Here is a 17,769-nt window from a genome sequence, read left to right as displayed (position 1 = left end):
CACCAAGCAATGTCAGCCCAGTTGATTAAGAATCATATAAATACCTGCAAAGACAGAACTATAGCATCTTACCAGAGAATGCTAGAAAAGAACCATCGCCCAATATGGACCGATGAACCCAACATAAAACCCAAGAAGAACAACCTTTACCCACATACCCGTATATATTTCTACATGCACATATGTATTTCTTGCCACCTGTTCATCCACTTTTCGAGAATGATCTTAAACTTAAACCATGGGACATTAATTGATGATGAGCAAACTCAACCAGCTGCACAACTCCAATGGGGAACATGCACAATTTTTTAAAAGTACTGGAATAGGAAGGCCTCTACCTCAAATGTAGTCGCCGAAAAGTTTGCGTATGAATAATGCTTTTTAGCTCGTCATCGGAACGTGACGTCACTGTACGATATCCACTGATGACAGACTGAGGAAGTGGAAAGAAAACCGATCTACGAGGGCTCAAATGCAAATTTGGCCAAAATAATTGCTGTTTTAACGACAAAATGCACACTGTGAATATTTTGGGTTGCCAAGGCATTGCTGAAACAAATAAAGGGGATTGTTTGGGGAGATTTGGAAAGATTAAATGAAAATAAGTTGGTTGCAGATTGTGATCTACGTTGGACACCCACATCATTTCGTTAGAGAAATAAGTGTATTGCAGCATGGATATTCAACAGACAAACGTGTGAAAACCATATACGAGGGCCATCCAGAAAGTAAGTTACGTTTTTCTTTTTTAAATCGAGTTTTTATTGAAAAAAATTCAAACTTGCAGGAAATGTTTTTGGCAATATGTATTATTTTTCCACATAATCTTCAGAGACCTCAATACACTTCGTATACCGAGAAATCAGCTTTAAAATCCCCTCCTCATAGAAGCTTCCCGCCACCACCTTGGTCCAGTTGGTGATTGCTTCTTTCACTTCCTCGTCACTTGTGAAACGTTCTCCAGCTAATCCCTCCTTCATTTTGGTGAACATATGAAAGTCTGAAGGGGCCAAGTCGGGACTGTAAGGTGGATGGGTCAGAACATCCCAACCGAACTGATCCAAAAGTTCCGTAGTGGATCGAGCGACGTGAGGCCTTGCGTTGTCGTGGAGAAGGCACACACCAGAGGTCAGCATTCCTCTTCTCTTGCTTTGGATTGCCCCACGAAGCTTCTTCAGAGTCTCACAATACCGGGAGGCGTTAATTGTTTCTCCTTGAGGCAAGAAATCAATCAGGAGGATCCCTTTTTGATCCCAGAAAACAGAGGCCATGATCTTCCTGGTGGACTTAACAACTTTGAATTTTTTCGCACTTGGGGAGGTGGTGTGTTTCCACTGCATGGATTGTCTTTTGTTCTCTGGGGTATAGTGCGACACCCAGGTTTCATCTCCAGTGACTATGGACTTGAGAAAAAGATCCCCTTCCATTCTGTAGCGGCCCAAAAATTCACGAGCTGCAGCCACTCGTTGTGACTTGTGTTCGGGCGTCAGCTCTCTCGGAACCCGTCGGGCGCAAACTTTTCGAAAATCGAGTTTTTCCGAGACAATCTCATGAATGATGGATCGTGAGATCTCAGGGAAACACTCATGGAGTTCGTCCACAGTGGAACGGCGGTCTTCGCGTACAGCACTGTCGACTTTTGCCACAAGTTCGTCCGTGACTACTGAGGGTCTGCCTCTTCCACTTTCGGCCTCAAGTGAATGTCTTCCAGCCTTAAATTCACGAACCCATCTCCTCACCATTGATTCACTCATTACACCCTTTCCATACACAGAAACAAGCTGTTGATGAATTTCAACCGATTTGAAACCACGGGCATGAAGAAATTGAATCACTCCGCGCACAACAACTCGAGACAGAACAGGCACCGAGGTGGCGGGACGCGACGTCGAGGACTCCATTTCAACGAGTTACTGTGACTCTGTTTTCAAGGCTACTGAGCCTATCTCCCTCTCATTCTATTCAGAAGATTCCCCTCTTTTGTACAATGTAGCCACATTTGTCAAAAAGTGCCTCTAGCGATCTACACACCAAAACGTAACTTACTTTCTGGATGGCCCTCGTATTTCATATTTAGTGCCCCGCCACTCAAGTAATTCTATTTTTTCGACGGAAAAGGTTTTTGCTTGTGCCCCAAAGGACAAAAATAAGAGAGGAAAGTGGTTGATGACCTACGGAATGGAGTTAAATACTTTATTTACATTGTCAACGGGATATTTCTCAACGTAAGTACACTCTTGAGTCAGGGTTACCGTAGGGTTTTATCAAATCGCCAGTATTTCTCGGATGGCCACCAAATTTAGGATGTATCACTCATTTCATCTAGTAAACAACCCCAGACATGTACCTAATAGTCCACCGATTGTAGGATTATATATATAAAAGAAGGTGGCTATTCATGAGAATAAATACTGATCACGGTTAAACCACGGGGAAAATAAGTAGTATACGAGAAATACGTGGCTTTTGGTAAGGTAAACTAAGTATTTACTGCTGTAATGCCCATAAAGTTTGCTGCACGTCAACGAAAAATATAAAATTTCGTCTCGTTTCTGCAGAGGGTTTCTGTTCTTTCTGTTTTCACGATCTTTTGGATCTCAACTCCGGCCGAATAGGGAAAACTATCTAAGTTCCGCATGATAGGTAACTAAGTAAATACAAAAGATAGATTTTCAGCTAGCAATGGATATAATAAATCTTAATGAACAATAAATAAATATTTAAAAATGTTCTGAAAATAATTTTCATTAATCTTATAATTATTTAGCTGCCTTATTTTACTCCCACATCGCGATGAAGCAATCACTGTTTTTCAGAAAATCAGCTGCCATAAGGAAGTCGACCAAAAGTAAACTGAGGTATTTTGCTTTCTTAAATCCATCTTAAGTCAATTTGTCCTTATAGGGACTACTACAAAGCTCAACGAAGATTTTTACTTCGATATCTTGCATTGAAGGCTCTACCACTCTTCTGTCTTAACGAAGTGAATGGTGTACCGTGCGATGACGTCAGAAGGCGTTTCAGGTCACGTGACTTCAAGCGATATTTGAGCATTTTTAATTAGCATTTATTGACGTTTGTGGAGTACTAGAAGAGTTTTGGCTTATATATTTGGACTCGTGAGAAAATTTTCTATTCAATGAGACTGACTAGCATGATGAACAAATTTCATGCATGTTCCCCATTGAAACCTCTCTCCACTGGGACTATTTTCGGAATTTTCAACAGAGGAACGTGACTATGATAACTATGATGATACTGGTAAAGAGTAGGGATGAGTCGATTCCACTTTTTTTCGATTCCGATTCCAATTTCGATTCCTTCAAATCGATTCCCGATTCTCGATTCCGATTCCATCGATTCTTGTTCATTCTAACTGGTGGGATTTTGATTTATCTGTAGCATCGCTGTCATTAAAATTTAAGAATTGAATGGAATAAAATAACTAGGGATGGACGGATCCAGGATTTTTGGAGCCTGATCTTAAGAATCTGATATTTTCGAATCCAAATGCATTTTCAAATTCCTGCCATTAAACAAAGTCATTATTCAAGTTTAGTGTGGGTACATGCAATCAATGGATTGCTTCTTAGATTTTCATTCACATTCTAATATTTTTATAAATTAAAAATTATTTTATGGGCTTTCAAGTTGTTTTTTAAAAACATCTTCACATACTCAGGGCCTAAACTGTTACGCTTGGGTTTGGAAATGAAAATAGGAAAAATCTTAGGATGAACCACTGATCAGTGGCGTAGCGAGAGGAATATAAATATAAAAAACACAATTACTTTCCTTCATAAAAGGAAACAAAATATTTAAAAATCATGAATTTACAAAAATGAAAAAAATGAATCTCTGAAAAATGAAGTTTTTATATTATGAAGGGCGTTAAAATTAGTTTGAAACTGTGTTTTTATATTTCGGGGGGTGAGGTCCGGACCATCCCCATGGCTACGCCACTGGGAAGGAGCACGTGAAGGAGAGGTGGAGAGGAAGGAGCCCGCTCCCTCCGTATTTCAAACAACAAGGGTACAAATGAGGGAGTTGGACGAAGAAATCAGATCTTGCTTCAGTGACGTCGTTGCCTTCAAAGCGAAGCCGGGCGCGCTACGTGATATATGTAGTTGGCGTTTCCAATCCGTCTCTAATTGTTTGAGGGGTTAATGCTACGCTTGTTTCTTTGAAAATTATGCTGTTTGGACAATCAGTAAAGTGTAATTGTAGAATTGTAGATAGAAAACTGAGTGGCAATCAATTAGAGCTGAAAAATAAACAGAAATATCGTCAGGAATGCGTCTCGTTTGGTCTAATTCTTTCTTAAATCCCGTGCATAGCATCTAATTGTCGAAGCTATCAAGATATCTTCGGGTCCAAAAAGTCACTCTCCTAGCATTTGTCGTCTAGAAACAGAGAATTGAAGCAGGTAGGCCAAAAAAGGTCAGTTGGTGAGGCGAGTTAGGGATGAAACACGCTTCAATTGTTTTCATGTGATTTGATATTTTCCTTAGAAGACAATGATTTTTGGTCCGTGTGATTTCGGATACAAAAAAAACAACAGAGGCACGGCTGGTGGACGGCCGAGGGTGGTTTTCTGAAATCTGCGGCGTAGTTACTTTTGACGTGGTTATTATCCTACGGCGCTGAAATTCCTCCGATGATTGTTCAATCTCTTGGGAAGAGTCACACTATGTGCCAGTCGTATTTTGCCTTTTTTATTTTCTGGCTGAAAATCCTGGCCACGGCTGAAATTCTACTCGCAACCACTGCGAGAGCTTTCAAACAAAACGGTTCATATGAGTAGGACAAGAATCGCATGCGACGACGCATTCGAAGAGAGAATCGGAACTCTTTCCACCCTGATTGGGGCGTTGCATTCACTGAATCTATTATTTAAAATTTCGGATCCAGATCCGATGTCTTCCGCGACTTTGGATCCGATGTATCCGATGAAGGGCAATATCCGCGGATATTTGGATCCGAGGTATCCAATCCGACCATCCCTAAAAATAACAATAGCCGCGGTGGCTACATTCTCGTTTGGCCGCGGTGGCTAAACAAGAATGTAGCGTTCATTGCGTCCATACACACCAGAGCAGCCTGGCGGGTGCGCGGTGGCGGCCGAACGCAACCTGTCGAGTCCGCCCGTAGGCCGCGGCGGCTTCTGCCAAGCAAGTATCAACTTCCTCAAGGGTTGCATTGATGAAACTGGGCTATACAAACGCGAATGTGTCTAATTTTTTTATTATTGACGCAGACGCGTGTTAGTCTAAAAAAGTTACGTATATAAAAAAATCCGCTCTCAGCGCGTATTTATAAGAAACTTTTTTCACAGGAAAACTCGCTCTCTGCACGTTTTTATTATCATCAGACTTCAAATATCATTCGAAAATAAAAAATATATATTTCGATCTATTATACTTTAAAATTGGTGGTCGAGATGAATTCTCCGAATGTGATTCATAATCGCAATTCTTTGATTTGCCGTGACCAGCGGCTAATAAAAGAACGGAAAACGCATGCATTGCTTCCCGATCCCGAGGTTTCCAATTTTTTTTTCTCTTAGAGTTGCTCATGATCACGCGCCATTTCAGGGTTCGTCGGTTTGTCGCTCTTGCCGACATTTTCATGTTTCCGAGGCCGCTTAGGTATGTTAGTCGCAGCACCCGCGAGCCGGGCGTATTCTCCGCGCGGGCAAGGCTGACACCGCGGCCGCTTGGGTGTGTAGCGGCCTTTATGCCCCAAACTTATAGTCTATGCTCAAAACATTTATCTTCCTGGAATCGATGGAATCGGAATCGACTTTAGGCGATCGATTCTCGATTCCGATTCCGTGCCCGAGAATCGGTGGAATCGAGAATCGACATTTGGAATCGACTCATCCCTAGTAAAGAGTTCTCGGGATCGCCACCGGGTCAGGAACTCCATATCTGCCAACGTTTCGATGACCGAGTCGGACATCGAAACGTTGGCAGATATGGAGTTCCTGACCCGGTGGCGATCCTGAGAACTCTTTACCAAGTCCATTTGCCGGGAAAGCACGAAATCTTTCTATGATGATACTGCTGCCACTCCAAAATATCCCAAGCCAGTACAGCAACGATTTCACAAAGGGCATAAATTTAGGAACAACCAAAAGATCACCGAGGCAATGCCAGTAAATATTTTTTAATGGAATTCCAGAAAGACATTTTAATAAAAAAGTTTATGGAGCACATTATTACAAACAGTATCACAGGATCACAGTGGTTTTCAGTTTACTGTTATAAAAAAATTTCTTGACCATTTCAGGAATTGTGGAAAAACAGAAGTGATAAAATGTTGATAGGAAAATTCATAAAGGTGGAGGAATTGTTTTCATTACTTGAATTCAATAAATTGGGCATACACATTGACACACATACCATTATTTGCAAAATTTTAAACTGACAGGGTCTAATATTACCTAAAGTTGAAAAAACTTGATCAAACACACTCTTGTCAGCACACAAATTTTCTTATCTGGGCATATTTGTCTCCGAGTACATAGGTACTTCTTTCTGCCCATGCAAATCACTATTAACTGACTACTATGTTTTCAAACATTATGATCTCAATTAACAGTAAGAATGTAGGGCTAACAGTAGACTATACATATAAAAATGAGGAACATCAATGTAAGACTCCATGTACATATAAGCATAAGAAACATTTTTGTGAGAGAATTAAAAAACACTTAGATTGTGATACATTATTCCACCAAGTAGAGTAGTCAGCAGTAGAATTTAAAAATCTTTTGTACAAAAACAACATTCATGACCATCAGGGTTTGATGCTAACACAAATTTAAAACCTCCTTGAGATATTCTGGATTTTGTCTCCTGTAACTTTTCAAATCTGTTATGCTACTTTTCAGAGAAATATATTCTAGTGAATACTGATAAGATCTTCCTTGGTTATATGCCCTGAAACACAAAATGTCCCAATGACAAAAGTATTCTTTGAGCAAATACTGAAAAAGCGTCAATTTAATACTTACAGATTCATCTTCGAAATTAATGCATCCAAATGCTCAAGCATATTGTACCTCGTTAAACTTGAAGGAAGAGAAATAATTTTACTGTCATCAGAGAAACCTTCAAATCTGAAACATAAGACAAAAGGTAAAACAATTCATGTGCATTTAGAAATTAAAAATTCACATGCTACATACTATGGCAGGAAAAAGTATTCCAACAAAATCTGTGCCACCACCATTGCTCTGCTAGAAAAATTGGTTTCCTTTCTTATAGTATTCACGCTCACAAACAAGATAAGAGAAATACAAATACGATATTTTTTCAGCAACCAAGGTTGAGAAGGAATATATGCCTCCCCACCTGTCTCGAGCGTAAATCTCGCTGGTCTCTACAATTGTGCATTTGATTTACAATAAAATACATCTTCCATTTAACTCTCTAGACTTGTTCCGCACACATTCCTTATCTCTGCTATCTCCATCTCACCTCCCTTTCCCTTCAAGTTTCGCAATTACTCGTACAAATGCACACCAAACTCATCTCCACTCCTTTCTCCTCTCATCTCTGAAAATGGTAGTCACCAGACGAAAAGCAGTGATGGCGATAATTTGCTTTATGCATTAGAAACGACGAAGAATAATGCAAAATATGTACCTCAAAAAGCATCACTATATCATCATAAACAGTCATTTTGTTTATTGCACACAGATATATTTACTCAATACTCAAGAAATTATAAGCAACAAAGGATTGTACACATATATTTGATTTTCATTTAACCCTTCCATGACTGTGCGCGGTAACTCAGGAACTCCAAATTATGTTAATGTTGCATAATTTTTTTTATTTTCAATTTTGTCCAATTGAAATTTTTTGTACATATTTGAGCTCAACCACTTTGTCGTTATTTAGGTGATTAATGATTTTTTTTGTACTTTTAAATTGTTTTTGAAAACTTCAATTTTGACTGGTGGAGTAACTGGGTGCATTCAGGGGGAGTGATCGCTTCTTGATCAGTGAGCGGACTGTGACATCAGGGCTTTGGTGGGGAACTTGAAATGCAAAACATTCAATATGGCACCCAGCGCTTGTGTATACTTTCATGTAGCGGCTGCGAAATATCCTTTAATTCCTGTGATAAGTTCATACCTTGTGACTCTTTCCCGAATATATATCACTCTTAATGTACGGGCCTTAAGGATTTATTGCAAACAGTTCTTTACGAGTCGCGTGATATTTATTGGAAATGCCTTTTGTGTCAATCGTCCAAACATTTCGTTGGGAATCTAGTGGCCAACATTGAAGTCTTGAAAAAAAAGGTCGTTGAACTAAAATGGACATATTTCCCATGTTTAGAAAGAAATACTTTCACATTTGCTAATTCCGTGAAATCCGTTTGGTCTTACAGTTCCTTGAATGAGATTTAATAATTGATCAAGGACGTCACCAGACGTTGTTATTATTATCACAATAAACTGTTTGTGAACATTGGGTGACCAATGATGAAGTTAAATATCTCAGCATTCCGGGACGTACTGTTGCGGATGTTTTGAGGAAGTGCTGGTCAAATTAAAAAATGCTGGTGTTATCGTACTAACCTAATCTGGCATTACTTTTGAAGTGAGCTAAGTGCCACATGAGCTTCCAATTGAGGAATGGACTTTGAATGTGCTCGGGTTAATGTTCCTGCTGGTGGCAAACAAATTTTTGTTATCTCTTCTCATCATTCGCCAGCAAGTACATACATAGTTATGAGGGTTTTTAAAATCGCTGAACAACTTGCTTGATGCCAACTTTTTATTGACACAATAGATTTAATAATATCTTTATATGACTGGCGATTTTTATATTGATTTGCTCACAGATCATATGAATGGGGATGACTTCCTTTGTCTTTTGAAACTTTAGAATTTAAATGTGATATGCCCTCTCAACATACTTCTCACTCCGCTACTTCAATATTTCCATGTGGACCATATCAAAAATTGCCCAGTTATTGGTGAATGTCTCTGCTTTATCTTGAGACATCCCTAATCAGTACCCTGAATTGGTGAATTCAACTGTGCGCAGCCATCAAAGGCTTTTTATCGCTGAATTCTTTCCTTCTCCCACAGGATTATCTCACACTTCCTAGGTATTCTTAAATCTGATTCTTGGACTGATGTTTTCACTACATATGATTACAGTGATAGATTCAGTAATTTTTGCCATAAATTTATTGACTAATTCAACATCTCCTTCCCAGTTACAGCCAAAAAAGTACCACGATACGTTATGAGAAGGAGCTTGCATACCAATGAAGTTCACCTATGTTCTCATTGCATGAAGAATCTTGCTCAAAGTTGAAAATTCAGTGATAGCATTTAACAAAATCTGATTATAAAGGAAAGAGAAGCAATACCAGCATTTTCTCAATCATGCTAAGCATTCTTAAAATAATCATGGTATTCAGTGTACTTACAATAATGTCAAAGAAGCCTGAAAAATCATGAAAAAAGTCTGCCAAACTCCCTTAAAATTGGGGGACACCATAAGCTACCATATGATCTATCTGTTAGTTTCCACAATAATTTCATCCAGATTCCCTCCCATAATAACCTCCCGGATTAGATTATTTCTACAAATAAGAGCACACCCATCCTATAAGCTGATGACACCAACTTCATTCTTTCTACTTCAAATCCCCAATCCTCGTTAGTTAATTGTCAGACGGCCTATGACCACTTCGTTGCATGGTGTCTGAACACTCATTTAGTGGTTAACATTGATAAATCTGTGTGTTACGCTATTCTTGTTCAAAAAATTCTGACAAATATTTTTCTACTAATATCCAGGGGACTTCTATTCCCCAGTTAGGTTGAATTAAGTTCCTGGTGATCACATAATAGGGTAGTTTCCTTCCTCGAAGAAAACAAAAGGCATTGATTGCAATTCGTTACCCACCATTAGGGTATTCATAATATACAAATTATTTAGTTTTAGAAATACCGGTTTAGACGAATGGCAAGGGTCAATTTTATTCTCATTTGAAAAAGGCCAGATTGGCGCCCATGCGATGCCACTCCACATGACGTCACAGGGGCCTAGTTTCTATACGAGTAGATAGGAGTTTTAAATCGTCTGAGATTACCAATGCATGCATGAGGCACAGAGCTCAGGGAAACATGTCTTAATAATCACCTATTAAAACTGGCTAAGGTCGGAAAGTTTTCTTCGTTTGATTAGGAATTAATAATCCTTATTTAAGCCAAGCGCTACCATCTAGCAGGGTACTCTGCTACCTGCCAGCATCCTGCGTCGTATCAGCGCTCAAAGCCTCGCCCCAAGGTCACCTCACTTGCAGCAGTGGGAACCAGAACGACGTCACACAGAGATTTCCCGGCATTCATACTTAGCCGTCGCATTTTCGCGATTTCGCGATTAATTGAAAATTTTCACTTTTCAATTAATCGCGAAAAATAGATATCATCATCATTTAAAAATCTAAAAGCGTGAAATACATACTCCAGGAGTAATAATCTTTCGATTTATGATAGGAAACCACCCTATTCTCTTATTTCTTGGGATACTCACATGGGCACTCTAGCAAATAAATTTAGTTTTGTTTGTTATATCATTCATACTTTCTATCCTTCCATCACCACTAATATCCTTCTTACTCTCTGCTACGGCCTGTTTTATTTTCATGATATCTACAATATAGTTCCCTGGGGATCCTCTGCTTTGGCTCCAAAAATATTTAAAATTAAATAAAGAATTACTATCTGACTCATTGCTCAAGCAGGCCCGTGAACTCCCAGTCGGCCCCTGTTTAGTGACCTTAACATTCTGCCCTTAACCTGTGTATTGGAATCTCCTAAGCCACAATAATATTAAATCAATTAAATATGACATGGCCTCTAACCTTCAACACTTCTAGTTCTGTCTACATTGTTTGCCACTCACTTTGTCAAAGGTCACATGAAAGGTTTTACTCTTAACCCTGTTATCACTATAATATGTTTCTCTACCAGAAGACCAATATTTATATAGGTACCAGTATTTATATAGGTAAAATATTTTCATCTTCCTACTGAATGCCTTTTTTTGTTGAATCTAATGTACAATTGTATGAGTATTTTTGTTTCTGTCCTGTGTTTATGTGCCTCACCTCACAGTACTTGTGACAGTGTGTACACTCTTCTCATTATTTTTTATAATGGCAAATAAAAATATTATTATGAATGATATAATGAAATGCAATGAAGTTCGTAAAGGCAGTTTCACATGGACCACTTCATTCCACAGGTTAGCACTGAAAACATGTTGAAATTGAGAGCTTGGAATTAGGGCAGGGGATATTTTGCCATATTACATCCATGCATTCTTGCATGTGTTATAGAAATTCACCACTTTGCACGACACAATTTTGATTGTAACTTCATACATACGTCAGCTATTGCACAATGATTCCCCTTGTGTAAAACGGCCTGAAGGCAATGTTGAAGAAATTACTTAGTTAACCCAGGAGAAAAATTACTCACGCCTTATTTTTTGACTAACCGGGCAAATAATACCCCACGATTTGCATTAATAGATACCTGTATTTGAATTAATCTGAATCCTATGAAACATTAATAAGGAATTACAAACACATTTCAACTCGAAAATCCCTTTTTCAGCGAAGACTACATCTGAACTACACCTGGCTTACGACGAAATTCCGTCACAGAATAATATTTTGGCTACCTAATTTAGTAAATAAATACATAACAAAAACACATAAATTCATATGCCTCCATTGTGTATTAGTCATTCAGCGTTCGATACGTTACAAAGAACATATAATTAATACGGCTGCCCGACTCGACAGTTCTTCGGCACCATTTTGAACTCGCGCCACCGCTCACTGCTTGGTGAGCGCTTGATTATACCTGGGAGTATGCTCACAAATATGGCGGCCACTCACTAGTGATCGGGTGGTGAGCAGTCGCATCCAGGGGGAGAGTGGTGGTTCGCTCACCAACCGCTCAGTGAGCGGAGCTCCCCCTGGATGCACCCACTGAGTTACCCTGCACAGCTGTTGGCAGGAAGATAAAAAACTTGATTGTTATATTAGTGCAGGGATAAAAGTTGAATGCAATTTTTGTTATATTATAACTTCAATAAATCCAATATTCTACATGATGGCACCTTTTGCACTTGCTTTCTCATAGTACGGTTGAGGACCTCAAATCCACAATCCAGAAACCTGGAAAACCAGAAATCTGGAATGTTTGAAAATTCCTCTGCGTAGTGTTTCAACTTGCCACCTCCTGGCACCACTCTCCACTACAAATGATAAGCACTAGCTGACTCAAATACCAACAATAAATCAGTAACGTTTAGGATACATGGATTGCAAAGACATTATGAGCAAAACTGAATAACACTTCACTTGTTTTTCCCACTTTTTATTATTTCTAAATTGTAAATAACACCTCCGTTCTGTATGTCTAAATTTTAATTTTTCTTCATATCAGATAAATGCATTTTTAAGAACTCCTCCTAATCCTTATCCTTGTATCCTCAATGTAAATAAAAAAGTGTTTCACAATGAGCTCGTCAGTGCTCAAAATAAAGATAATACATTTTCAAACTCTACTGCATTCAAATGCATTACTAATCAAATCTGCAAGTCGACTGTATTTTTCTCACAGAAGAAAGCTTCCTTTGGTATTCCGTAGGGTTTAATGAGAAGTGAATCCGTTTGGGGCTGTTGTTTCATTGAGGAACATGAAAGACAATTCAAGTGAAAGCATCCATCCAATGTGCACACAATGCCATCTAATGCACCATCCACTCAGGAGAGTTGGGATATCAGACGACACCCTTGGGTAGAGGGACACCTGCTTATCTGTCATGCTCAAGACAATGAAAAAATGGAGATGGTTTGCCTTACTTGAATTTCCCATGTCCACCAAAGAAAAACAGCCCACTGAAAAGGAAACTTCAGCTTAGCAATAGTGGTAGCACAAATGTTTTTGAGATAATTTTATATCTTTAATTTTAATTAATTTAATATTTATTTTATATCCCATATTATCTAGTTTATTCATCAAAAGGCAGAAACTTTAGAACTTCATAATCCATAATTGGGGATCCAGGTAGCCCATGGGCTGGAGTATTGGGGAATTGACTAAAGCAGGGTTCCCACTGGGAAAAAACTGCTTTAGTCAATTCCCCAATACTCCAGCCCATGGGCTTCCCACTCTAACTTCCCACTCTAACTGAATTATAAAATTCACAGTTTTTTCCAGGTTTTCACGGTCTAAATGTCATCAAATTCCGGTCCGTTGATAAGCTGTTTAAGGCAGAAATGTTGATCACGTAAAGATCACCGCCCACACGGTAACAAAAACTTTAACAAACACAACAAAAGTTGTGAATGCAAATGCAGCAATGAAAGTGCTATCCCCGGTGACGTCACCTATCGTTAGCAAAAGACAGGGCAGGCTGTGAGTGGGAAAATGGAGGGAACAGGGAAGTGAACAAGTGTCTGATTTTTCACCAGAGTTAGTGAACACTTTGGTTACTAGATTTCCAATCACAGGCTACGTCATTTTTTCGTAACGACACAAGGGCCTATTATTGTGCTTCGAATATACGTTTTCAGATAAATGCGTTGACAGCGAGTGCACATCACTGACCCTGAAACATGATCGAAATATCGATTTTTTTAATGATCAGTCAATCGCAGTTCTACAACCAAGTTTGAGAGATTTTTAAGGATTTATGAAGAAATTCATGGCTTATTCACGGTTTCCTTTCATGGTTGGTAGCCCTGCTACAGGATCCACATCATATTCGCCTCTTATCCACAGAGTTCTCACAATCAATGAAGAGCCAACAAACAAATAATAGATCAACAACAAAAACATAACTAATCCTTCTCAGGTTTTCAGATGAGTGAAAAAGAAGGCAGGAAGCAAACATTATTCTGACCCAATGCCTACCCAAGGGAACATTAATCAATGTAATTCTTGGTAAATAAGAAATCCCCGACCAAATACAACCATGACAGCACCAAGTTTTAAGGAGTGAGTGTTGAGTTAATAGAGGTTACTGAGGAGGAGGGTGTTTGTGCATTAATATGAAGCCAGCAGAAGTGCAATTGATGTACCTACTCAGCTGGATGTGTTTCCCATCAGCGTACCCACAAAATAAACTATAATTACATATTTATCATTTCTGACATTGCCAAAATGTTTTGAAAGCACATTCGATTTTTTTTACACACACACATCATAAGAGCCTGGTATTTCTGCTTCCAGTGGGGTGAAACAACATGGAGGACATGCTGAAATCTGTGGCTTCACCTGCCAACAGAAGGAGAATTAGCCAATGCCCTCCCAATATGTATTCTCTTAAGCAAATCTGGCAGAAACGTACTGACTATGGTTGCTTCAAAGGTCCTAAAAAAATTTAGCACTTCTTATCATTCATAAAAACATTGCAACATGAATTTATGATTAATGAGGGAGAGGTAGGGAGGGATTCAAAGCTTTGGTTTGAATTTGCTAAATATAAAGATTCCAAATTTGCTTAAATATACGAACTTAACATTGGCTCCACACAATTGAAATAACAGTCAAAGATGAAAAGTAGATGCAGCACCTGCATTAATACATTGATAAGTAAGCAAGCAAGAGTAAAAAAGTTCACTTACCCCATGATGTGAATTCTTTGGTAAACATCACATGAAAAATCATTCATTATTTGCTTTAATCCATAGATGAAGACAGAATCAAGATAGCTGGGATTTATGTAGACATCACATGGGTTATCGATTGCACCTGACTGGATCGCTTCTTGCAGAATGAATGCACAAGGTGTGGTGACAATAATTATGCACAATTGTGGATAATTCATCACAGTTCTCAACCAATCCAATGGGTCATGACCATTATCTTCCATACTATAGCAATCATGCACCTGATTCATAGACAAAAAATATTCATTACCAAAAATTCAAGCATAGGGAATCATATTTTATCAACTATGAAATCATAAAGGGCAACTGATTTACATAGTAAATGAACATTAGCAGCCTGCTCATTTAATCACTTTTGCAAAATAGTTCAGACACTAAATATTGAGTAAATTACCAATCAGCAACATTAAATGCACAGTTATGATAACATCAGAGTGCATATGAATGCAGGCCTTACGTTGGTTCATAAACATATTTAGTGGGAACGTCTGATGATGCAATTCCTCTATCAGTCAACTCTTTCCGACACTCAATTTTAGCATTAAGTGACCTGTCACACAGACCAATCACCCCATAAATTTACTGGTCCTATACCTATGGTGTATAATATCATAACATTTTGACTGGTTGGTGAAGAATAATAGTGTGTTCAGGGGAATATTTGCAAATCAGCAGAACAACACCATCACCCATTAATCAGCAAAAGATGTATGAACGTTTCTCAGCCAACACTCTACGAAAATCTATATCCACTGGCTCCATATCTGTTACCAAAAAGCGAGCAGTTTTTTGCCTCTGCCATGAGAATATGCCAGCAAAAACTCAGTGAAATACATGGTTTGTAGCAATAGCAAAAGGGTAAAAGTTTTTTTTGAGATGAAGAAGCATGAGCTACTTAATAATTTAGTTCCCATTCCAAATGCACCGATCAACCCCAATTGTCAACATGGGAGATTCCCATCCATAAAGTAAGTTATCTATTTCTAGTTTTAAGCACACTAGGACCAGCCGCGGTGATAACTTTCACGGGAGTCACCTGCAATGCACAAATTGCGCAAAAATTCCACACAGAAAAAATCACTCGGCTAGACCAGGACTCGAACCCGGATTCCCTGATTTCTGGTCAAGTGCTTTAGCCAGTTAGGCTACCAAGGCGTCATTCATCCCTGTAGATATTTTGTGGACACAACCGGACTAGGTGCTTTGGACTGCTGAGCATATGATGCCACAAGCAGTCCGTATCGTGCACAAAATCTAGTCAAGAGCAAACACCTCTTTGTGTTCAAAGTTCAGGCTTTGCTGTCCGGCTGTGGCGCTGTGCAAACGATTTGGATGGATAGCTGCTTAACATGCTGAGTAGTCCATAACAATTTGTCCGGTGTAGTCCTCAAATTTCCACAGGGAGGAATGAAACCTCAGCAGCTTAACTGGCTAAAACACTCGACTGGAAATTGGGGGATCCAGGTTCGAACCCTGGTCAAGGCGAATGTTTTTTTCTTAGTCGATTTTTTGCATAAGTTATCTATGTTTCCTATGCAAACAGCTTACCGGACCTAAGTCATTGTGATTTTCTTATGCTGTATCACATTCAACACATATTATGCTTCATTGGGCAAAAACCTCAAAACAACATAAAGCAGTATTTTAACAACATAATAATATACAATGCAATTGTAATATGCATGTGATAATTACATGCACAAACACATTCCACTGTTTTTGGAGACCTTGTTGTAACTCTTATTGAAGCTTTAAAAAATCATGTCTCAGACCAACCACAAAGCATAAAACAATAAGTACACTAAAATAAATATGTATGACCATGGACGGAGACTTCAATCATTAGTCCTTCACACAATCCAAATTAACCAGCTTCTTATTTTCAATTAAGATTACACAAAATTATTCATTAGTATAAGGAGAGATTGATAATTTTTCTCCTGGAGTAAAATCAGCACCCCTCAGTATCATACAGCACTCGAATCCAACAAGAAATAAACTTCACCACTCTTAGCTTACTGTAACATTAACAGCACGTGAGAGTTAACAGAGATAAAAAACCTACCTCAACATCATCAAAACACTCCAAAAACCTTCTAAATGAAGACATGGTTTTCATGAAAGGAATACAGTCACGAGGATACAGAAGAAGCAAATTTAATTTGCTCTTCATAGTACGCAATGGTATACTTGATTCATTTTGAACTGAAAGAAAGAAAAAAAATGTAGTATTTAAGATAGCTAATGCAAGTATATTTACAGTTAACTTATCCAATAAAATTAAAATACTGCATGTAGAGCTGTAAAATACAGCAAAAATACAACCCTCAAAATTACTATTTATAAAAAGAACAGAGGCAGGCATGTGTGTGTGTGTGTGTGCATCATTATACACACATGTACCATATTCTGTGTTTAAAAATAAATAAATGTTAACACTTAAAAACAACATTAGCATTTGAAAAGCTGTAAATGTATGTTTATTGTAAGATGATTCTGCACTGAATTTTACAAATCACAAGTGATGAAAAAAGAATGACGTAATTTAGTAAGTGCTGTCAGCAGAAAAAATAGAATGTATTCACCTTTGAGTCTTTACATTGATTGGAAGTTACTCCATCAAAATCTACTACATACTTTTCTCACAGAACAGAACCTATCTTTATATTCCAGGTCCTGATTAGCTTATCCAAGACATAGATACTACAAAACGGGGAGAAAAACCTGTTGACACATCCTTATATGTACAGGCATCCCCCGAGTTACGTATGTCTCGACTTACGTAAATCCGTACTTACGTGAGCGATAACCGTATTTCAAATGATTACGTTAATTTTCGAATGCGAGCGCGAAGAAGTAGATATTCGCTCGTACAACCTATGGTAGAAAAAATATCGAATAGTTATAGAGTTTTATACGTGCTAAAAATAACAAAGTGACCCATTTTTGTCATTCCTCGAAGGAAATTTCATTAATTTCTGTAGAAAAATCGCTTATAAATCCCAAGTCAGCAATCAACGTGAAAATTTGCAGTTCTAG

General features: G+C 38.4%; 1 protein-coding gene across 1 annotated transcript in view; it reads right to left on the bottom strand.

Annotated features, from left to right (window-relative positions):
• Positions 1-6,152: 6,152 nt before the first annotated feature.
• Positions 6,153-17,769, bottom strand: part of LOC124157063 — a 40,906-nt gene continuing 29,289 nt past the window's right edge. The window contains exons 10-13 of the mRNA XM_046531535.1: positions 16,796-16,935; positions 14,686-14,951; positions 7,019-7,123; positions 6,153-6,944 (exon numbers count right to left, since the gene is read on the bottom strand). Of these exons, the coding sequence (XP_046387491.1) occupies positions 6,815-6,944; positions 7,019-7,123; positions 14,686-14,951; positions 16,796-16,935 (641 nt within the window). The 3' untranslated portion in view covers positions 6,153-6,814. The remainder of the gene's footprint in view (positions 6,945-7,018; positions 7,124-14,685; positions 14,952-16,795; positions 16,936-17,769) is intronic.

Source organism: Ischnura elegans, chromosome 4 (genome assembly GCF_921293095.1).
Source record: "Ischnura elegans chromosome 4, ioIscEleg1.1, whole genome shotgun sequence".
NCBI classification, from domain to species: Eukaryota; Metazoa; Arthropoda; class Insecta; order Odonata; family Coenagrionidae; genus Ischnura; species Ischnura elegans.
The sequence above is the reverse complement of the archived record's forward strand: the minus strand, read 5'-3'. Positions and strand labels throughout refer to the sequence as shown.